The sequence below is a fragment of the Epinephelus fuscoguttatus genome, linkage group LG3, assembly GCF_011397635.1.
Source record: "Epinephelus fuscoguttatus linkage group LG3, E.fuscoguttatus.final_Chr_v1".
Classification (NCBI taxonomy): Eukaryota; Metazoa; Chordata; class Actinopteri; order Perciformes; family Serranidae; genus Epinephelus; species Epinephelus fuscoguttatus.
The window spans coordinates 19,426,243-19,450,067 of record NC_064754.1 but is presented as its reverse complement, the minus strand read 5'-3'; the positions used below and the strand labels follow the sequence as shown (position 1 = coordinate 19,450,067).

At 41.2% G+C, this 23,825-nt stretch overlaps 1 protein-coding gene across 1 annotated transcript in view; it reads right to left on the bottom strand.

Moving 5' to 3' along the window:
• The window catches only part of tbck (TBC1 domain containing kinase), a 71,226-nt gene extending 47,455 nt beyond the window's left edge, over window positions 1-23,771 (bottom strand). The window contains exons 1-22 of the mRNA XM_049571081.1: window positions 23,554-23,771; window positions 22,908-23,138; window positions 21,738-21,810; window positions 21,364-21,478; window positions 21,175-21,248; window positions 19,206-19,347; window positions 19,012-19,072; window positions 18,858-18,919; window positions 18,083-18,144; window positions 17,632-17,780; window positions 15,168-15,306; window positions 14,948-15,047; window positions 13,935-13,984; window positions 13,680-13,809; window positions 11,623-11,721; window positions 11,481-11,543; window positions 11,243-11,369; window positions 10,936-10,986; window positions 10,743-10,826; window positions 9,297-9,382; window positions 6,603-6,639; window positions 959-1,120 (exon numbers count right to left, since the gene is read on the bottom strand). Coding sequence (XP_049427038.1) covers window positions 959-1,120; window positions 6,603-6,639; window positions 9,297-9,382; window positions 10,743-10,826; window positions 10,936-10,986; window positions 11,243-11,369; window positions 11,481-11,543; window positions 11,623-11,721; window positions 13,680-13,809; window positions 13,935-13,984; window positions 14,948-15,047; window positions 15,168-15,306; window positions 17,632-17,780; window positions 18,083-18,144; window positions 18,858-18,919; window positions 19,012-19,072; window positions 19,206-19,347; window positions 21,175-21,248; window positions 21,364-21,478; window positions 21,738-21,810; window positions 22,908-23,100 — 2,059 coding nt within the window. The 5' untranslated portion in view covers window positions 23,101-23,138; window positions 23,554-23,771. The remainder of the gene's footprint in view (window positions 1-958; window positions 1,121-6,602; window positions 6,640-9,296; window positions 9,383-10,742; window positions 10,827-10,935; window positions 10,987-11,242; window positions 11,370-11,480; window positions 11,544-11,622; window positions 11,722-13,679; window positions 13,810-13,934; window positions 13,985-14,947; window positions 15,048-15,167; window positions 15,307-17,631; window positions 17,781-18,082; window positions 18,145-18,857; window positions 18,920-19,011; window positions 19,073-19,205; window positions 19,348-21,174; window positions 21,249-21,363; window positions 21,479-21,737; window positions 21,811-22,907; window positions 23,139-23,553) is intronic.
• Window positions 23,772-23,825: the final 54 nt, after the last annotated feature.

Here is a 23,825-nt window from a genome sequence, read left to right as displayed (position 1 = left end):
AACCTGCTGGGATTAACAGCCATACTGCTGAGTTAAAAGACTATATTTCAATATGTGCCAACCCAACACCCACACACACACCTCATTCCTGCACTACAGTGACATTTCACTTAGGTGGCGTAATGAGAGGTTAAAGGACTGTAATTTGCAATGTGCGTCATTATTTTTAAAGAGCGTGGGGAAAAAAAAAAACAATAAGCAAATGCAGGTGCATCGCATTTGATGTTCCTTATGCTGAAATACTATTCCTATTCACCTTCTCCCTGTACTAGTGCCATTCTGAACAAAAACTGTGTGTGTTTCAGCACCACACATGCAGATTCTTCAGGCAGCCCGCTCGCTATCATCCCCATGTTAACCCCTGGCTTTATCTATTTGTGTATATCTTCCTTTCTTGCATGAGTTATCCTGCCTTTGTGGTCCAGAGCTGAAAAAGTGCCACTTAGTCTCCTTGGTTCATGTCTGATATCATCGAAGAACCTTTTAACTTTAGTGGCTAAAAAAGTCTACACAGACGTAAGATAGACATAAAGCTCTGAACGAAGATTAGAAGTGATGGCAATGCTGCAGAAACATAGAGGTTGTGATGTGGCAGACAATTCCCAGGGTGCAGCGGTTGACTGTTCGACAGATGCAGAGTAGAGCGTGACACGCCTAGAGCGCATCAAGGAGGGAGTGTGTCTGTAGGAGAGCAGAGCCGCGTGCTTTGAGGATATCATTAACTCAAGACACATCAGCACACATTAGTACTCTGAGGAAAGAGAAAGCAGCCTCCTGCAAATGCCAGTTGCTCATACAGATGGACAACTTTTGAGGCAGGTTCAGGAAAGGTAGAAGAAGGTATTTTGGCGTTTGTTCACTTCACATAGCTGCAAAGATACAACAGCTTAATGCATGCAGAAAACAAATCAGAAAGAAAGAAGGACAAAGAGAGGACAATACCCGCTCATATTCTCACCTGGCAGGTCAGAAAAGAGCAGGATGCACTCATTGAAGCCGTTGGCCAGGAGACGGTCCCTGAGCTGCTGCAATATGGCCACGCCGATACAGAACGGGAAAGAGGAGTTACCCAGGAGCAGCGTGTCCCACAGGTGGAAGATCTTGTGCAGCGGGAACACATCTGTATGACGGGTGCAGAAATAAACACAACAAAGGGGAGATTTGACAAAATGACTGAATACAAGAGCGCCTGATAAGACAAATCCCTCGAGGGGTGTACAATAGGATCCTGCAGGCGGGACAATAGCATGCAACACACGCACAGTGAGAAATGGGGAATCAGTTTGTACATAATGAGTGTGATTTGCATGTGCATAGCCCTTTTACTTAACATGGCTCTATGGCTTTAAAATGGGAAGCTCACTAAGCAATATTGTGCATTGGCAAGGTTGCCTGGAGGGATATTTGATGTGGGGGAGGCAGCTGGGAAAATGTTTTTAGGTGGGTGTTGTTGTGGAAAAATGACAGGAAGAACATCAGGGGGCTGAGGAGCTTTAGAGCAAGGAACCTGCACAGGTTATTTCGAGCCAACTAAAACCACATCCTGATAATGCGTCCCACTGCAGTTATTATTTCAGTCATATTACTTTCAGTATTGGAAAATGTAACGTTTCCTTCCTGTTGAGATTTATGCATGAGAACCAATACTGTCCACCGGTTTCTATCATCCTGCGGTTTGTTAAGGTGGATGCTGGGCAGTTGATGTGTGTGCGTGTGTTTGGAGTGTGACTGTGGTGAGGCCGAGAGGACTGGAGTGGTGAGAAAATGCCTCGGAGGGTCCGCGTCACATTAGCAGTCAGCTGGGCAGACTCAGTGCATGTGAGTGACAGGCAGTGTGCCTGAGTGTGTGTTTGTGTCTCTCTGTGTGAATTGAAGATGACCCTCCAACCTTGCTTCATATTGGATTGGGGACATTAGCAGTCAGAGGGGCACACCTCCTGAATACTGGACTCACACACTGCCTCAGGGGGAGGATAAGGGGGTAAAAGGGTCACACCTCACACTCTCTCCACCCTGGGAGAGGTCTTTGTGTGTGTGCGAGTGTGCGTGTGTTTAACTAAACAATGAAATATCTGCACTGCAAAGGGCTGATCAAGATCAATTCGGCTACAATTAATGTAAATCACAGGTTGTGTTGTGTCTTAATGAGTGGGTGGGCTGGCAGAGTCCTAACTATCTTAAATTATATCAAGAAGGCAAAAAGCTACTCAAACACTTTCACTGTATGATAGAACTGTACCTAAGAGACACAGAGGTTAATTGCAAGTTATTTAATTTGTAACAGTGATCTGTGACCCCGGCTATTATGCTCGTATTTCTGAGCCCCCGCTGTGCCGTGCAGAAAGATAAAAGCGTAATGCTGCCATCAGCTGACAAACTACACGCTGAGAACCAGCCAAAAAAAAACAAAAAAACACTTCATGTACCTCTCCTGCAGCACAGAAGGTGAAAACACTCATACATGATGCTAATTAGTATCAACAGATTTACACTATTAGGTGAGGAAACCTGCAGTTATTGCTGGAATCTATTATATCTCCCCATTTCCCAGTCTTGGGTTAGCAACATCTCAGACATGAAGACACCATCAACATCTAAAATAGAAAAATCACATAACTGCAGGCACTGCAAGTGTAATTCACAAGTGTAATGAGTGACACCTAAACTAATGCTAACTTGATGAAACTATTTTATTTTACTCTCTGTGCACACTGGGGGATGACTAAACAATATAAACACCATACAGTATAATGCGGTCAACATTCACATCAAAAGCTACACTCTTAAAAATCTCCCTAATTGAATCAACACTCTCACAATGCAAGCTCGTACGGCCCAGTCTGCACGTAAACAGATATTTTCCTTTATGTTCTGGCCTCTCGTCTACAAACATAAGATGTCTTCTAAGGTGCAGCTTTCCAAAAACTCTGGTTACTGTTTATCAGTGTGGAAGTGTAAAACGGAGAGTTTGGGAAACAATGACGTCATCTCCTCAATCCGTGCATGCCCACTGTTGCTTTGTGTCATGAGTATACACTAGAAACAATAATGGCGGACTACCTGTTTGCTACATGTTGCTAGCACTGCTTGGTCTATTGACTACTTTACACTTAAACTTGCTGCACCATTTCACAGGCTAACAGAAACATCTGCTCTGCCCAATGTGTTTGCTCCACCTCAACGTCTGCGGTTTTAAGTCCGCCAGCAACAACGTTTTTGATCTGGCTTGGTCAAACCAGCAGATGGTGGGACACTTTCCAGAGTGGGATTGCTATCAATGAGGATTGGAAGGAAAATGTTTGCATGTCCAGAGCGTCACTTGTATGTTTGAGTGAGCTCTGTCATCCTTACATTGAACAGGAATCAACAGCGGTGTTTGTGTAGGTGTTTTTAAAAGGGTAAAAAAAAAGTTAGTCTGAACACTTTACTACCTTTATGACGAGACAAAGCTGCTGAAGACAACACCTGCAAGCGCTTGTTGTTGATTTTTGGAAAATGTCTGTGTACGTGTAAACAGGGCCTCAACAGATGCTGAACATTACAAGCTTCACAACAGGCAGCAGACACTGCAGGGCTATTGTAATGGAATCTATGAGAAAGGTGCTTTCTGCTTATTTTGTACAACCCCAGCAGTGCACATATGAATATATCTTCTCATAGTGACTAGCTCAAAACTTTAAAAATCGTAGGAAAAAAATAGCTGCAGAGGTGTTTATGATGACCTCTACACTCACAGGCGCTCTTGAAGCTAATATAATGGAGGGAAAAGACACAAAACTACAATTTAGGGCACTCGAGTCTGTAAAAATGAAGACGTTTTTACTAAATATGGGCACAATAACTTCTAAAAATACATCACACCCTCCTCAAGGTTCTCTTGAGGAAGGCAAGCTGGCCAATAAGTGTTGATGTATTTTTATAATGTATTAAATCCATATTTATTACAGCCTTTTTATTTTTACCATCCTGAAATAGAGTCTGGAATTGATTTTGTCTGCCACATCCTATCCATGGATCTAGACGTGCTGTATTTTTCCCTTCCAAATGTTCCCTCAAAAGTCTTCTCACGAACTGTAGGTTAGAGTACATTAATTGCACATTTTCAGCTGACTGTAAAATCATGACAATGTAATCAATATTCTTGAAATTGTTGTGTGATAATAAGAACCATCCCAACACCCACAATGGCTTATTAGCTGCATTCCATAAAGTATATCCCAGGCTGTTATTGGTTCTTATTTGGTGTTATTTTTCTATCTTGGTGCATTAACAGTCGTGTGAGTCACTACTTCGATGCAGAAAATGGTGCAGACTGGCCCACAGGGAGCGCTATAATAAGCCTGTAAAGTCTACAGCTCAGTTCCGCCACACTGTTTAGTCACAGAGTCACAGAGACGTGACACTCGGTACAGACATGTGTCTGCATGCAAAAGACCTTTGCCTTTTAAAAAGCACAGTATAATGGCCTCCATCCATTTCTGGGTGGCATCTGGGATCATGGGGAAAAAAATCTCTTGAAACAGTGTAACACACCAACGATTGGCAGGATGAAAATCACAGGTGAGTTACATTACAGGGTAATTACTTCAACTTATTTGATTTAAAAAATATACTTATTAGCATGTTAGTTTTAAACAGTAGTGGAAGATATATTTATTAATATACTTAAAGAAGTATTTCACTGCTGGAAAGATGGTCTTTTCATAAAACTAAGCCGTCAGTGCAGCAGAAAGACGCAAATAGTTTTGAATTTGGTGTGAAAAGATCACAGAAAACAAAGAAAAAGGGCTGTGGCGATTGCTTTTGCTCAAAAGGTAGAAAATCTACAACTACCAGAATGCACGGCACTGCGTCACAACAATAAACGCTCCTGGTGGTGGGTGACGTTATGCGAGCTGGTCCGTTTTGACACAGGAAACAATATGGCAGCTGGCTGGTAACAAACAATCTTGAATTACAATAAAACAGTAAGCTAAAATATGTTTTTGAAAACATGTGATGTGAGAAATGGGCAATGCAGTAACAGTATCTTGGTTAATATGCACATACATACAATAACTTTGCACTAAATATGCTCACTTTAATCCACTGCTCATTATTATTATTATTATTATTATTATTATTATTATTATTATTATTGTTGTTGTTGTTTATTGCTGTTTCTTGTTGGGGTTTTTTTTTACTTTTTTTGCATGCCTAGGTTTTTAAGTTTTTAAATTTTGAAATCTTAAATCTGACTCTTTCCCCTTGACTGCTGTAACACTAGAATTTCTCAATTGTGGGATCAATAAAGGTGTATCTTATCTTATCTTATATATTTGAGCATTACTGCCTAGTTTTATCATTTGATCTCAGTATTTATAGCCACTGTTCAATGTACAATACAGGTAACAGTATAACCCTCACTTCCTGTTCACAAAATTCTGTATTAGTCCCACACAGTACACTAAAATATGCTTCTGAAGACGTTTTAGGTGAGAAATAGGCAATGCAGTGACAGAATCTTGGTTTTTATTTGATCAGTGCTGCCTAGTTTTACAGTTTGATCCGAGTTTGAGCGTCTATACTCTTTTTGTCTGTGGTGGTGGGCATACGGAAATGCATGCAGTACAATCCCTAGTCTGAGCAACAACCCTAAAGCCAGCCAAAATCTGTCGGATGATGTGATTTGAGTAAGGAGAGGTAAGGTGGGTGGAAGTTTACCAGAGTTTTTTTTTTTACATACTACCCACATTATTATGATACAAAACTGGTTGCAAATCTGCAAACTGTCCCTTTAAGAATGGCCCATGTCATAATTGGATTAATATTACTGATGTAATGACATTTAATAGCTATTTTTTGCTTTATAAACAGTAGCTTTGGATAGTTTTAACTATAAAAATGTTTTTTTATGTAACATCCCTGAAAAGTAACTCAAGCTATGGATGGAACTGTAGAAGAGTAGAAGTATGAAGAAGCAAAAAATTTTTAATTTTTAAACCAAGTGCTTCAACACTGTCTCCAAGTACAGAACATAATCAAATGTGATTAGTTACTTTCCACCACTGGCTTTAAATCAACTGAATTCAAAACATTAATCAGTCATATATCCTGTTATAGATCATTAATGGTGACTGAGGAAACTCTATCCACTGATACAGACTGTAAGATGCAGTTGAAAGCTCCACAAAAGCTACTAAGTGGACACTGAGTTGAAATTTTCTGTCAAAATATTTGTGATGTCTGTGGCTGGCACTTGTAAGCTTTCCCCCACAGGGCAGAGAAACATTGCTGCAAGCTGATTTTAAAATGTGTCCAGATAAATACAAAATACACATAAATAAAAGATGAGCTGCTGAAAATCTGAGGCAGTTGTTGGACTGAGCGGTCGAGTCCTCTCCCTTCAGAACTGGAATTAATTAGCAGCTGGAATAAAGGTCACACAGAGGGAAAAAATACAAAAACCTACAAAACTGGTCCAAACTAGACCCATTGACCTTTTCAGACCCTTTCATTGATTCTCTAATTGAAGCAGACTCAAAAATACCCCCCTGAAAGTTTTGGATTATGCTCAGTGCCACATCATATCCACAGTGTGAGTGCAAAGAAAAGCTACTTACGTGTAAACATAGTCAGGAACCATGGAATAGCATAAAGCTGCGTGGTAGAGAAAAAAAAGACACAAGATATGAGCACATTTATGAGATAATGTAGCATTCATTTGTATGCAATATTCAGTATGTCGAAACAAATTGCTAAGAGCTCAAATGAAATAAATGAACTGCTTTCTCACTAGAGAGATTTCCTTAAAGAAATGCAGCACACATGGCTGCACATCTCTACGGCTTCTGAGGAACAGAAACGGCAATAAAGAGGAAACTGCTGAGTTTGGGTATTAGTCAATGGGGGGAAAGCTAACAATGAATCTCATTATACAAATCTTGTCATCCATCCTTCTTTTCTCCCCTACTTCACTCTCTCCATTCCACACTTTCTTCCCTGGAGGAAATGCATAAAATTGAAATTAAAGACCGCGCACGCACACACGCACTCCACCATTAACCACCTGTTATAGCACCTGCCAATTGCTGGCCGCCGTTGCTAAGGCTCTGTTATATTCAGACGTGAGAGGTCTGGAGCAGAGCGTGCAGGAAGACTGGAGCTTGTCTTGGACAGTTAATTGATAGCTAATTGCGTAGGAGCTGGTGACAGTAGACCCCCTCTCTGCCCGGGAGTGATGACCAAGAGAGAGAGCCGCTGCACCGAGTCTCAGCCTCAATTTCGACGGTTTCTGTAGCAGGACTGTGAATCCAGCCAGATTGGTTTAGTGCAGGTGTAAATGGCAGACCCGGGAGAGCAGATGTGGCCAAATTGAGAATGGCCTGAATCAAACCGTTGGCCACATGCAATCTGACTCTTTGGCTTCAGGCATTACAGAAGCACAATCCTTGAACACCACCACATTTCCAAAGATTACTTGTGGTTTCTGCGTGCTTGCACAAGACAAACTGTATTTAGTTCGCCACGTTTCGGTATGCATATATGGGAAATCAAATCCGTTTCATACTGCAGTGACATTTGGTGTTTTAGGACCGATGGATTTATTGCCTCAGTAAAACAACAGTTCGCTGTCCTCTGAAGTTCACCGAGGAAAAAGGGGATTTATGGTGTGTAAAGTCTAATTGCTGGGATTGACATCAAGCATGAAAGCTGTATCAACAAAGCTTGTTCCAATATCATCCTGGCCTAACAATGAAAACAGCCGCACAGCACAAAGTAGCCTTTGAAAGACGAGTCAGTGTTGGTGGTGCTGTACATGCCGTACGTGTCGAGTCAGCATCATAACAGCATGCTTCCCTTTGAAGAGCCAAGTCTGAAAAACGGATGAGCGAAATATTAAAAGAATCACAATGGGACATCTGTTCAAGGTGAGGCTTTGGTAAAAAACAAAACAAAACACCAACAACTACAGCTAACATTTGTGCAACAAGCCAAAGTACCTTTCCTAATTTTCTTTTTCCCCCAAACACTGTAAAGGAGCAGTGTGTAGGATTTAGTGGCACCTAGCAGTGAGGATTGTCGATTACAACGAGCTGAAACTTCTCCTTTGTGCCAAGCCTGAACTCCCAGTTAGGATTCCTTCACTGTTCATTGCTCAGGAGGTTTTTAACCGGTGCCGAATCATCGCCGAATCCTCCTCCACCCCAGCACCTAGTTAGGTGTTCTCCCCTTTTTTCTCTGACTTCTTAAGAACCAAACACTCAGGTGAGCTGAATCACCTGCAGAGATCTCTTCCCCTCCAAAACAAATGAACCCAGTGATTTAAACTGGTACCCCCCCCCCCAAAAAAAGCAGTTGTATGTTAAAAAAAAATCAGTGTTTTTCCAATGCCGCTTGTCTCAGAGAGGCTGCTGACTATAGTGGCTGACACCAAAAGGGGAATGGCCCCACTGTATATAGAGCCAGTGTTTGGTTTGTCTGTTCTGAGCTACTGTGGAAACATGGCAATGCAACATGGCGGACACTATGGACAAGGACCTGCTCCCTGTGTAGATATAAATAGCTCATTCTAAGGTAACAAAACACAATTCTTATTTCCAGGTGATTATACACTAAAGAAAACCTACTTATTATATCACATTGTATTTCTGCCGACACACCTCTCTAAATCCTACAGACAGACAGTCAACAAGCACAGTTTTTGTGCTTCACTCGCATCACTTTAGAAAAGGAGCTGCAGCATCAGAAACTGCAAGGAGGAGGAGGAGGCTTTAATCCCTGACTCCTCCATGATAAAGACCCCACTTTTCATCGGGTAATGTCCCAGGGGGCGGTCCACAGGTGACACACATTCATCAGCGCGCTAACTGAACCCCCAGAGAGACGGTGGAGACTTTAACCTTGTCACTGTCTGAGCAGGGCTGTAAAGAGGGAAAGCGAAGGGCAGCAAGAGGTGGCACAGAGTAAGAGAAATAAGGTAAGCCTGGCAGAGAGGACTATCATTAAGTGTGCCTGGCAGACATTAGCCGCTGTATAAATCATCACCAGTGGACTATAGGGAGATACTGACCCTCGCCACAAATTCTGGAAAGGAGGATGTGGAACAAAAAATGTCACTGACAATGACAAGATATACACGGTGATCTACGGACGGTCATTTCCTTTGGCCCTGATGCGGACAAGAAAACCAGAATAATTTCTCGCTATCTTTGACTTTCCATTAAAGGTAAACTTAGGAGACAGTGCTGCTGTCCTAGTGCGTCCTCCACTAGTGTCGTCAGTGTGTCAGGACACTTGCACTCCTGGTGACTTACGTCTGGGATGAAGCCAATCTCATTTAGATGGTTGCTTAGCTCTGGGTCATGGAAGGCAATCATTTGGGAGAAGACGGTCAAGTACTCTGGAACACAGGCAAAAGGGCAAGAGGTCTGTACATAATCTATTGTGTAGCTTGTGTGCTAAAAAGCTGAAAGGCTGAAAGGAAGTGCACTCAATTGAACAAGACTTTACTGCAGTGATACTCAACTTGCAGCCCGTGGGCCAAATCTGGCCCTTCACAGGCTGCCTGCTGGCCTGCCAACCATTTTCTGATTCACAATTTTTAAAAATGACTCATACAGGGAATTATTTTGTGCTTCAAATGCAGATAAGGTGCCAGCGTGCCTAACAGGCATCGAAATAGAGCTTGTTTATGAAAAGGAAAGTGCCAGGGGAGGATCCAGGTCCTCAAATCTGAAGAAACGCCCCTGTGTACACCTGACTTGTGTGGGGCTGTTGCATGGGATTTGCCTTGTTTGTTCATTTAATCTGTTAAGTATTATTAATGTTTGTTTATAAAGGGCAAAGCAAGTTGAGTGTCCCTGTTTTACAGTCAGTAGTAAGAACACAGGAGGTATCACACAAGCCATAAACATGCTCAAAATTACCCTATAATTGACTGGATTGATGCCATCAAGCAATGAGATCTTACAGTTCAGAAACTTCTTTTGTAAACTCTTTGTTGCTTAAAACAAACAGACAGTGGGGAAGAGTGGAAATGTGACAGTTTTTGTCTTCAATGTTTTTCAATGAGAGACAGAAAGCCCAAATGTTTCAGGTGGACTGCTGATCCACGGTGCAACCTTGGAAACTAACTTGAGCACATGTCAAATGGAAATATTGTAATGCTGCGCCACCGCCATTCTTCACACTGTAAATCAACAGAGGAGCTCCGACCAGACAGATAAACATTAGCCAGCTCTCCAGGGCATCAAGCGGTGGAAAGGACGGATAATAGCCACATTCCCCACAGAGTTCAAGAGGTGTGTGGTGTAGCTGTTTATCAGTCACATAGGAATTGCTTGTGACATTTCTCTGCAGGCTTTTGCGGTTTCATTTGTTTCCCTATCTCTAAATGATGTGGCTCAGCTGCAAACTCCATTAAGACAAACTGAAATTAGTTTTCACAGCTTAGGAACAACATGGAGCCAAAATTTAATCAACATTGAGCTGACGGCCTGATGCTCGGTGCCAGCCAATGATAATTTGTTTTTGAACTTAGCTGAACGCTCTGGCCATGTTTAATACTTATTACTTAACCTGCAGTGGCAGCTGACTGCATTAGCTTAAAAAAAAAACAAACAAAAAAAAAACAACACTGGAAGGATGAAGCAAGGAAGATAGAAAAATGAAGCAGAGTGTGTAATTTATATTAGAATCAGGACAAAAAAATAAGCTTTGAGATCACAATGCTGCATTTAACTCATTCTAGTATATCTCACCTTGAATGACATGAGAGTTGTCCTTCAGAAAAAAGTTGTACAGGTACTTGGGGATGAAGGCAGACATGCAGGCATAAGCCAGGGCTGTGAAGAGGAGGAGATAAGAATGAAAGGAAGCCAAAAATTTAAAAAAAGGTAGAAGTAAAAACACTCATCAGTGACAGCAGTATGCTATTAGAATATGAAGTCTTACCTTCATTATTGAAATTCAAGTAGAGGAACGGGGCACAAAGTGAATCCAAACCTGGGATGATTAAAGGAAAATCAAAAGCGGGTATAATACAAATTTGCTTTAGAGTCACACAGTTGTAACTGATGGCAAGGAGGGCAGTTTACAGGGTGTGACGTGAGCACCATCTAGTGTTCAGTCATGTGTAGTACAATAAGGAATAGTGTGGAAGAAAGAGGGGAAAAAACAGAAAAGCAAAAAAAGGGGCTGGCAAAACATAAAAGAAACACCCAGTGAGACAGGAAAAGAAATTGACAGAGAAGTGTCTAACCCTGCCAGTAGACTAGGTCGGGGTGGGAGACCACCCAGGCTTTCAGCACACGCCTGAACTTGATGTGGCCCTGAGGAGACGACAGCAGCTCATCGTACTGGTGACAGCGTGGGATGTCAACCTCAATCTGTAAGCATGCACAAAAACACAACCAACAAAAAATATATATTAAATCAATTTCAAAAATTCAAAGTAACTCAATATTTTACTTCTGTCTAGTTTTAAACAAACAAGTCACCTGTCTGTCAGTTGGTATGGGAGTATCCTTGTCTATGCTCTCATACTTGGCTTGAATGTCTCCCTGTTAACATGAATAAATAAAAATAAGCGTAATGTTAAATTTGCACCTTCTCAACACAAAACTAAACTTTCTGTTGTACCTCAATGCCCAGCAGTGCTGCCCACGCCAGGCCTCGAACAAGAGGAGGAATATCCACTCTGGCCTCTTTCCATACGAGGTTCTTCTTGTAAGGATAGGCCTGAAGACAAAACATTTAACACAATATAATACCCAGATTCAATTTAACAATAACCTGTTTAAATGAAAATTGTTACAAATATCATCATCATATTGCAGTTGAAACAATCACCAGGCTCTGACATATTTATAATTGGGAGGACATGCTTATGTGTGTAGCATCCCATGTTCATTCTGATTCACAAAAGAACTGAGTGGCTGTTGTGTCTGCTAAACCTACACAGATAAGACAAAAAGAAACCATGGAATTCTCAAAGCATGTGGGCTGCCAGGCAAACAGTCTCTCAGTGCTCCTGTGCTATTTGTGCATATTTAAAGTTGGTAATGTTCATACATTCTGTGCAAAATAGCCCTTTTCTATGTGATGAACCTCACTTTTAAAACAGTCCACTTCACAAAGATCAGTGGCAACAGCTACAGCTATTAGCTTCCTCAGAGAGTTGGTATTAAGCGAAGTCTAAATCTTTAGTTTTTCTTTTTTCTCTGCCATTGTTCTTCATACTGTCGTCTTGGTGCAAAGCAACATTTATTTTTTACCACATGGATAATTTTAATCGGGCCCAAAAAAGGGCAAATTGCACTCAGCTGCAAAACTCTATGGGTGTGTGGATGAGCTGTGATATCATTAGCACAATATATTTGTGAATCAGACCAGGACTGATAGCAGTTGCAAGTGATATGCACTTGAGCCTTCACTAATTTCCAACCCTCAAACACAGATCTGCCAATTGTAGCGCAGCATTGGCCAGCTACGACAAGGGTCTAAAAACTACACAGCTGTGCTCCATAGACTCTCACACAATTGTTTCAGATTTCTGCATTTTCACACTGGTTTTGTGGATTTTAAGCTAAATGTTGTGCCCGATGCACGTGTAAAAATGATACTCGTTACTGGGAGAGGTTTCTTTCCAGTTTCAAATCCAAAATCAAACCCTGAAAGTGTAGGGTTAGCTAGCTAGCTAGCTTCTAAAGGTATAGCCTACTGAATATATATATGTATATACAAATGTTGCTTTTGCTTTTTAATAATTATTACACTAAATATAGACCTACCTTGCTTTATAGAAAACAGTAAAGAGAAACAGGGAATTTTTTTGCTGATATTCAACCAGCTGTGTGTCATCTTCATGTGTGCAGATGAACGGTTTTTGGCTTCCCGTGAAGCTTCCTGCCTGTCCGCTGGTGGCATGGGGGAAAGCCAAACACTGTTCATCTGCACAATGTGGGATGACACATAGCTGGTTGAAAATCGGCAAAGTTTCCCCTTATATTCCCTGTCCTCTGTCTCGATCGTCAGGTGATGAGGTGTTTCATTTACACTGTGATCTGCAGGTTTCGGCCTCTAACTATCTTCACCCTTTTAACCCATTTTTGCTGCTGAGTGAGTTTGACTTCCTGTCCTTATCCTTCAAATGCATACCGAAGATGCCTGAAATCGCTTTTTTGTTTGTCCAAAACTTCGATATTCCCTCAGGGTGTGCGATTATTGACAGTGTAGGTTCCATGCTAGCTCCAAAGGCTTGACAGACCATCACAAAGGGGCGGGGCTTAGCAAAGGGTCAATTCATGGCGCTGCCAGCCACCACGATCCAGTCTTTGTGAATTAACCTCTGAGTGCATGTGCAACTTAAGGGACTAGTGTGTAGGATTTAGCGACATCTAGCAGCAAAGTTGCAGATTGCAACCAATTGAATACCATTTAATTTAACGTAAAAACACGAATGGCCCTCTCTCGAGCCAGTGTTTGGTTTGTCTGTTCTGGGCTTCTGTAGAAACATGGTGGTACAACATTGTAAGCTAACAAAAACACAACAATTCTTGGTTTAAGGTGATTAGACACTAAAACCATAGTTGTGAATATTATAATACATTTCTGCTAATGGATTCCCTTAAATCCTACACACTGCTCCTTAGAAGTGTGTGCATGTGTGTATATATGAATTTGTAAGGAGCCCAGACCTTGAGCAGCCTGTCAAAGAGGATGATGCGGATGAGTTGGTACTCGGTGTCTCTCTCGCGGATGATGAGTGGGAGCGTGACGGTGGCCGACAGCTCATTGCTGCTGTTGGACTGGGGCAAACTTGACTGTCTGAAGGAGGGAGAAGTAAAGGGAATATGACATTACCCGAGCCAAAATAAATGATGGGTTGATGTGAAAAATAGTGACGGGGGAGAGAGGGCAAACGCGGCGAGTTCAGGATGGAGATTGCTTACTCGTCTTCCAGTAGAGGGTAATAGGCTTCTCCTGCAACATCCTTCAGCCTCTGAAAAGGACGAGAAAATCTTCAAAACACACGACAAAGATTCACAATTCATTTAAACTCTGTTCATTTTGAAACCACTTACAATATTAATTAAACACCCACTACTACCCAAGTGTGTTTGTCACCAACACAGTTCAACAGCATTCAAAAGCAGGGGCACATTAGACAAAATAAAATAATAAAGTGATACATTGTTTCTGGAACAGCTGCCAGCTGGTTCAATAAACGAGCACTTATCAATACAAACAATATAAAGGTTAATGAGTGCAATGTTGTTGAAATGTCTTCTTCCCTTTGTTTATTATTATTATCATTATACCCTTTATTTAAACAGGGAAGACCATTGAAAGGAAGCTCTTTTTTACAAGGACACCCTGATTGTAGCTCATATTAAACAATAGAAGCACACGAAAGTAACAAGTAAGTATGTGTCACAAATGATACAAGAAACAGGACAAGGACGACATCAATGCAGAGAGAATTGATTAAAAGGGATTAGTTGTCTAATTTTACAAGCTTCTGCAGATTGTTCCACTTGTGTGGTGCATATTATTCACCAGCCAGTTTCCCGGTCTCAGTATTAATATGATGATTTTTAAGGACCTAATAGTGTCTCGGTTAAAATACATGTGAGATACTCAGGTGGTTTGCCAAGGTGTGCTTTGTAAATAAATAGTATGCAGTGCCGTTCTCATCTCACTGCCAGTGACAGCCACCCTACTTTCTCATATAATAAACAACTCTGTGTCTAAAGCCATTCCCAGTTATTAATCTAGGGGCAGAACGACAACAACAAATGGTGGTAAACAACCTCAGTAAGGGGCATTGTGAGTATTTAGATTTGATAACTAGTTTTAAAACTGGAAACACATTTGTAAAAAGCACCCTAAAACCCCAACCCATTGCACAACACATTCATTTACACAATACCGTACGAGTCTGTTGACAGGTTTGTTGTCTTACATTTCTGAGTTGGCACAGAGACAGCGTCACTGTTGTGTCGTCAAGCAAGAAACTCCGATCTCTTCCCTGGCCAAATGACTCCCCGTCTTCCAGGACAAAACTAAAGAAAAACAGAGAGAGAGGGAGGTGGACATTTATTGAGTGTGAATATCACCTAAAGATAGCAAATGCCTTCATCTGTGCATGTGTGTGTGTGTGTGTGTGTGTGTGTGTAATGTACTTTGGCAGTGTGCAGATTGGAGGTTTGGACAGTATGATCTCCTTGTTGGTCAGCTCCTTCTCCAGGTCTCCCCCCGCCAGGCACCACAGATGGTACACCTCATCTATGGCCCGCTCTGACAGGTAGTCGTCATCATCGTCTGGAACACACACACACATAAATCAGTGAACCCCTCCCAGTAGGCCCAGTTGGCACTGCAGCACACAGCCAAATGATTACTATATTAACAATTTTAATAGCATCTTCTGACATTGAGACGTGTTTACTCATATGGCATTGGAATCTCGTTTGGACAAAGGCTTCGTCTGGCCGACAACAGTTAAAACAAACACAGTAAATCTAAGAAAGTCTCTTCCAAAATTAAAGAGCCCACAGGAAACAGTCCATCTTGTGCTGTCAACATGATGTGCAATGTGGAGCTCTTGTCTTTGTGGAGTTACTGGGCACTGGGTTTTTGGAATTAACCACAGGAGCGAATGTGAGACAGAGGAGCAATAATGTTTTTAAACTGAAAAATGTATTCCTATCCACAAAGAAGTCCCCCGTGTGTCTTAAATGGTGTAATTTTGTATTTAGCCCTGTTTATTTTCTGGTGGGCTTTACATGGTGTGGTTCACAGAATTTAGGATGGAATAAAGTATCTCTAAGTCTTCCTAAGCTTGAAGAGTTTTTGTCACATACAGCAAACATCTCCTCACGATCCGCTAGTTACATGTTCTCTGAATATGCTGTGAGAAAGTCCGGTCTCTGTAGGCAGCCCAGGCTCCGCAAATGGCAACAAAAACACTTCACTTCTGTTTATGTTCAACAATGTAATCAAACACAACAGAGCTAGCTCGCCTTTTAGCCTCATTGTAGCCTGTAGCTCTAACTGCCTCTCTGGGCACCCTGTACATGTGTGCGCGCTTGTGCGAGACCATGAGACATGGGCACCGCGTTCATGTGTGTGTGCTTGCTTTCGCTGGTCTCGCGCTGGCTGGTTGGTGCAGCCTGGACCAAAATGTTTTTGTTGCCATTTGCGGAGCCTGGGCTGCCTACAGAGACCGGACTTTCTCACAGCATATTCAGAGGACATGTAGCTAGCGGATCGTGAGGAGATGTTTGCTGTATGTGACAAAAAACTTTTCAAGCTTAGGAAGACTTAGAGAGCCTTTAAATTTTTAACCTTGCTAACATGTCCGTATGGTGTTTTTGTTTATGGTGTCCGTGTACCAATGACACGAAAACACGGACTCTGACATCATCCATGGAATTGTTGTGTCACAAACTTAGGGAACCAATCACGTCAACTTGCGGGGTGGGGCTTTCCATGATGCTACAGTGAAATAAGGAGAAGCCAGGTGTAGCTATGTATTGTATTATGCAACTTGATATTGATATTTAATTCGAATTAGTAAAAAAAAAGACATGAACATACAAACAAGCAGACAGAGAGAAAGAAGTATTTACAAGTACTGAAAAGCACAATGAAAAGCATAGTATAAATAGTATAAATGTCTTAAATCCCATCCTTTCCCCATATGTCATTGAGTGAAATGAAACAGACAGCTTCCTTTTATAGCTAAATCTATACCTTAACCTTAAACTGTTCTAAATATACCATTGTTATTACCTTTTAACTTTGTCACACAAAAATAACCCATGTCTACGTATATAATAGAAAGTACCAAATATCTATCTTACAAAAACCTATCTTCAATAGAAATTACCAATTATCCGTGACTCACAAGTACCAGTATCACTTTAAATTCAGCTTGTCAGAGCTGGCGATCAAGGCTTATGTAAGATTAGCTACATGCTAATATTAGCTGTTGGATAGCGTAGTCAAGACGAAGGCTGATGTTAATAAGGCTAAGCAGAGGTTTGTGTATCTAATAAGCAGAGTCAAAGGTCCAGCCACAAGCAAGCAACTGAGGGGTGAGGCTAACTTCCATATTCATCGTTTCACACATTCTACATGAGGCAACAGTGTTGAGTTACATCCAACTCATTTTAAGTCATGACGGGATGCTGGAAAAACCCTCTAAATATATATTTTTAATTAACAGAGATGAGGTTGCAGTTGTCGAATCAATGCATGTATAGGAATTTTAAACTGAGTGCAACTTCTTGATACAAGATGTGGGAGCAAATGTACAAGAATACAAATTATACAAATGAACTACATGGACAAGATGAAAAGATTTAAGGCTAATTGAGATATCAAATGTAAAACGTATTAAATATCAAAGAAAATTCTCACAGCACACCAATTAGATCTTTTGACTTTTTTGACACTAAATGCTTCGACCTGTCTGCTGCTGTTATTAATATTGACACTGGCATGCTTAATTAAACCTCCCTTTAGAATAATCAATTCAGCTTTGAGAAACTGTACTTTTAAAGGTTTCAGTCAAGTGGAAGAATGGTTGATAGGTGACTGTTGTGTATTGTGTGTGTAAGTGTGAGTGTAGCTGGGGCAGACCTTTGCAAAGGTCACTGATGTCTTCTGGGAGCTCTAGATGTGCACAGCGCAGAGAAGAAGAGAACAGACTAACGGGCTTCTGGAAGGGCGTATAGAGGCAGGAGATGCCACTGAACACAGAGTCTCCCAGCAGCTCGACAGGGGTCGGCCTGGAGGACGCACACAGAGACAAAATGGTCATGACAGTAAAGTCGTAAATTTGTAAAACCTGACAATATGTGGTATTAAACATTTAGTTATATAAGGTCATAGAGGCTTTTTATCACAGTGTTAGGCAACTGCTTGCATCAGTTTATTTTGGTGCCATTTCACTTGTTGGTTTTAGCATGCTGGAATCGTCTCTGACGTTCATGCATAAAATGTTTCATAACCAGCATGACCAAAGTGTTTTGGAAACGAAACAGCCAGTGTCCTCCAACAAAGAGATAAATCCATCAGAGACTGTATTTACCTTTTGGATGGAAGAAATGTCAAGCATTTCCTTAATAACTCCAGAACATTCTCGGGCAGCTCCTGTGAAAAAACAACTTTATCAGCTACGGTACACAAGATACATACAAAAATCTCACAAAAACTCAAGATTAGGAAGTCTGATTGAATACATTCTAACACATATAACAGTTTTAAGTGTCTAAGTCTAACTTAATGGACAATTTAAAACAATTTCTGGGGACTGGTGAGTGACACAGACAATACTTACTTACAAATGACCTTTCAGCTTTTACAGAACACTTAGATACACCTACAAAATCTATTCATTAACATTTTTGAGTACTGACTGTAGCATTGAGAATAGAAACTGTCAATTATTAGGTCAAGTTAAGTTGGCATCAAATGCTCTGTCAGATTCTCAAGGTTGTCACTTATTTTTTGATCAGATATTTCTTGACTTAACTCAGGAAAGCCAAAACAATATTTTATTTTGGCAGTTTGGTAATATCACTGAGTGAAAACAAAAGATTTCCCAAACTAAGATACTTTTAAGTTTTTTTTGTATCATTACCTGAACATTTTTATTGTAGTAAAATCTTTCTTAATGATACAAAGCCCTTGTACTTCATTAGAGTTAATATGCAAGTTTTTAAATGTGATTTATGATGCTGTTAATGTGACCTAATTTTCCAGTAATACCTCTTTCCTTAAAAAAAAACAACATTAAAAAAGTCTTAATAAAAAAAAAGTATGTCATTGACTAAGATCGAAGCAGCCAACGATTTTTACTTTACCTTAATGGTATCCAGGCAGCCGTGCTCCTCAGCAAGGACGGTGACAATGTCGTCCATGCAACCTGAGAATGACAAACAATATCCCGGTGTCAGCCTAATTGAGCTTAAGAGCATATTGCTCGGTACTTAGAATAATTACGTCCTTCTCACTTACCCAAGGTTAGAATGAACTTCAATCTCTCACTTATATCAATATTCTGCAGCAGTCGTCTTCCCTGGAATCGATTCACAGCATTAGAATTTATGGTGAAAATGACCCGTGAGTTCAGGAAAAAACCCAAAACAGCATAAAAAAAAAATCTATGAATGTCTTGTTCTTGTATGAAGTGGTTCATGAAGGGCTCTTACCGCGCATAATTCAAAGAGCAAAACCCCAAGAGACCAGACGTCAGTCTTGGGTCCTGATGGCAGAGGAGCCTCATCATGGGAAGAGTCACTGGGATGGAAGGAGCCCTGAGCGATCACCTCCGGAGCGAGGTACGACGGGTACCTGAGGTCATGTTCACAGTGGAGATAAACACATTACTTTGTCAGCCTCTGAATAACATATATACCCAGATGTCCCTAATAATTAATAACTATGATAAATAACTTCCATCATAGTTTTTCCAAGGTGGTGTGGTTAGCACTGTCGCCTAACTTCAAGACAGCCCAGGATGGGGGAGCCCTTCTGTGCAGAGTTTGCATGCTCTCCCTGTGTCAGCGTGGGTTTTCTCCAGGTACTACAGCTTCCTCCCACAGTCCAAAGACATGCAGGTTAATTGGTGACTCTAAATTGTCTGTAGGTGTGAATGTGAGTGTGAATGGTTGTCTGTCTCTATGTGTCAGCCCTGTGATAGTCTGGTGACCTGTCCAGGGTGTACCCCGCCTCTCACCCAATGTCAGCTGGGATAGGCTCCAGCCCCCCCCGCGACCCCAAACAGTATAAGCAGTTATGGAAAATGAATGAACAAATATTTTTTCCATTTATAAGAGAGTTTTGCTGAACTATTAAAGGGGCTCTATGCAAATTTCAGAGTGCATGAGTTGAGGAGGTGGCTGAGCCAGCGGCTAGCAGCTAATGGTGCAATCCCCATAAACAGCGCTCAACAATGGCAGCTATGCTGACAGAGCTAATGGTGCTAACTGGGGGCGAACCCAAGGGTGAGTACTATGAGTGCGTGATAACGATGTCCTGACATCAGTGGTAATTTCCATATGAGCACAATGCAAAGCAGAAGTGATGCGCTAGCCAGTATGATACACACATGCACACACAGCCAGACTGTCTTAACACAACAAGCAGAGAAGCACAGATTACAACACACAGGTAGCACAACTTCACTCCACGATAACGTTCTACAGTAATGCTCTGAGTGCTGCATGCAGATCCCTTGAAAGGTACACCATGCAGGGCAATCAGTTACTGTTCGTACACACGCTCGCCGGCAAAAGTGAGTGGAAAAGCCAACCCCAGATTCACTCTCGTTTGGAGTTTGTCCTCGCTATATTTGGAGTTTTTCAGTACTGTTTCTTTTGGATGCCTGCTGTTTACAGTCTGGCACCTGGTTGCTACCTTCTTATAAAGCACCTACCTAACCTGAGCACTGTGGGGGTCCCACTCATAAACGTCCTGAACACAGAAAATAAGAAGATACCGGCAGAGAGCAGAGTCTCTGCAGAAAAATACACTGCCACACTCTTCTAGTGGGTCATAAGCGATGACAGAGAGGGATTACTTCTGTATGCGTCTTGTTTTCTAGGAAAATCTTGCATTGTATATCTTTAAGTTTTACTATGTCCCTTCCATATAACAAAGTAATTCGTAATATAATCTAACAACAAAATGACACAATGTACTCTATTAAATTGCTCAAACTTCTGTCAGTGAAGTGATGTGTATTCAGTTGTCCCTAGGGACAATCTGCATAGCTGTTTGACAGATACATTTATTACTTTTCCCTCCAGATGTTTCAGTGAAAGTCATGGGTATGTGCCATCATTCCTCTTTTCAATCTGCAAAAGGATATTACACAGAGATACTTGGTAGAACACAAAGGCCTTTGGATTAGGATAAAAGTCCGACGATCTGTTACAGTTCCCAAACCAGGAAGCTACTTTGATGCCCCAAAAGCTGGTTTCTATGAAAAAGCATGGGTCATTATGCATCAATGTTATGGTCACTTGCCTTTTTATGATTTGACTAACAGCAAACAGATACAAGGGAACCTTTGACCCTAAACAGACAGCTCACAGAGCTCGAGTCCCACCACTTGAAGAGTTCCAGAGAAGCACTAATGGGCCTCTCACTGTGATGAATGAGGAGAAAAAGACGTACCCAATGGGAAAATCTACATCGGCCCCATGATCAGTCATGTGATAAAGGCCAAACTTTGCCAGCTTGACGTTCCCCTACAAAGAAAAGAAATCTATCTTAGAATGATAGCTTTACATTTAAGCAAGTCTTTTAATTAGACAAACTTTCAGCGAGTAAAATAGAGACATACGTAAAACAGCTTAATTTTACCTTGCAGTCCATGAGCACATTGTGTGCGCTGAGGGCTCTGTGCACCATACCGTGTTTGTTCATAAACTCCAGACCTTCAAGGACCTCATAGGCGATCTGCAGCACCTTCTCTGGGCTGGGACAAAACACGACAGTGTGTCAAGTCAAGTGGTGACTGGGTCAGTGAAAAGACATTATGCAAACCTATTGTCAGCCAGTAGATGGCAAGGTTAATGCATACTATTTTCCATCATATACAATATAATTTAGCACCAGTAAAAGGTTTTACAATAACTGCTCACCAGTGAAAGTGAATGTAAAAACCAAATTTGGTTCGTGACACATATTGTAAATATTTCTAAATAGTTATTGAGGATTTTTAATGACAATCTCACCTGACTGTTTTCCCCTGTTTTTGGAAATCACTTAAACTGCTTTCATAGTGTTCAGCGACAACAATCAGCCGTTCTGTAGAGCAAGAAGAGACCAAAATAAAGATATGCAACTGAGTTAACAAACTTTTATTGATGTTTATTTAGAAGTATTAGTGGCATGTATTAGTGCTACACCTGTGCAATAAAAAGCAAGGTGAACACGTACATCTGGTTCTAATCTAAAAAAAAAAAAAACAGATTAAGAGAAAAAGCTGCATGCTCTTCCTATGCATTTATTAATCAGGATTTTTTAATTAAAATGTGTTTCAGTTTTTTTACATCTCTAAGATAAACAGTGCTGCAGTCGAAAACAAAAGTTGTTTTGACAGTGTGTCAGAGAGGAGTGGATTAGACTATGTAGGGGCAATTCCGCCACGGTAAATTTCCCAGGGGACAAAGAACCTTTTGAGGAATCCAGGAACCTAAACCTTCATCTTTGGGGCATTTTGCTTTTATTCCATAGGACAGCTGCAGCATAAAGGGGGAGAGAGAAAGGTGGAAAACATGCAGCAAAGGACCGTGGGTTGGAATTGAGCTTGCAGCCCCTGCGGCACAGACATGGCCTTTCTACATGGAGCTCCTGCTCTATCAGATGAGCTAGTAGTCGCTGCCTAAACCTTCATTTCGACTACAGTGGGGCTACATTTAGTCCCTGCATGATAGTTCCAGGGGGCAAAAATGTGCTACTCGTGGGGCAGTATTTACTGAATGTTGAGGAACTTTGCAGGGCTGACCCTTGCTTACTTAAATGGCAACTTTACAGGCTGTATTTTGTGGCGTTATTGTGTTGAACAAAAATGCAATGTGGTCCCACACAATGTTATTGTGTTCACCACTCGTAAATACAAAGCTTTACATAAGACTTGCACATAAATCAATGCAAACATGCTTCACACAGAACAATGGGATGAAACAAGACTACTGTCACCAGCTTAGAAAGTTAATAAATAACCAGGTTCAGTCCTGACTGCCATAATAATAAAGTGCCAGGTGTGTTTTAAGCTCAGTAAGAGTACACATCAAGGACAGACTGTCACTAACTTAGAGTGAAATCAGGCGAAATGTGATCAAACGGGAGGAGAGCACACACGATAATAGACCCTGTTCTATGGGCAAGACAGGAAGTCATACCATGTTTCCCTCTGGAGATGTCCACATACTGGCAGAGTCTGGGGTGAGTGACGGTTTTGAGGATCTGGAAACGTCCCAGGATTTTGATAGAGTTGGGGGTGAGAGGGAGGCCATTGCTCCCACAGACATCATGAGGGAGAGCTGAAGCGAAAAAGGTGAAGGCCCCCAGCTGGGCGTCTTTGAGGGGCCTCATCTTGGCACTGGCTTTAAGCACTGATGATGGGAAGGAGCCTTCAATAAAGAACATGGGACACTGTATGAGTATGACTGAGAGGAGGATTCTGATCATCAGCATGGTATGGAATATTAACAGCTCATTAATAGCACTCAGTTCAACAAACATGAATTAATTTTAACTCCTTAGCCACTGATAAACCTTGTAAATGTTTATGTTAACGTTAGCTCAGGAAAACACCATTCATTGGGGAAGTGACAGCTCAACACTGTCATTGTAAGTACAATACATTTACACCATGTAGTTGCGCATTAATTTCAGAAACAAAAGACACAATGCACACTGATATACTGCAGTTAAACCTAATGTGTATGTAGCTTTCGTTAAGTTATGAAAATAACTGCCTTATTTACCTGGGTAGGAAAACAATAATGTAATGTGCATTACATCCGAAAAAATGTGTCTACTCACGCTTAATGAAAAGGCTGTATGGCCATGCCGACAAAAGGTATTTGAAATTATTGACAATATATGTTTTAAATGAATTCGTTTCCTGCCTCTGCAATGTGATGGGAACAGCTGAGTGAACGTGACCACCTACGTCATTTTTGTCCGACAAAGTAGTGCGCGGAGGGTACTTTATAAAATCAAAACAACGGTTAGAAAACTAAAGTTAACCGACGTTATTTCAAAATCTCAACATAGTTGTATTTTTATTCATTTTTAGGGTTTATTTTGAAGAG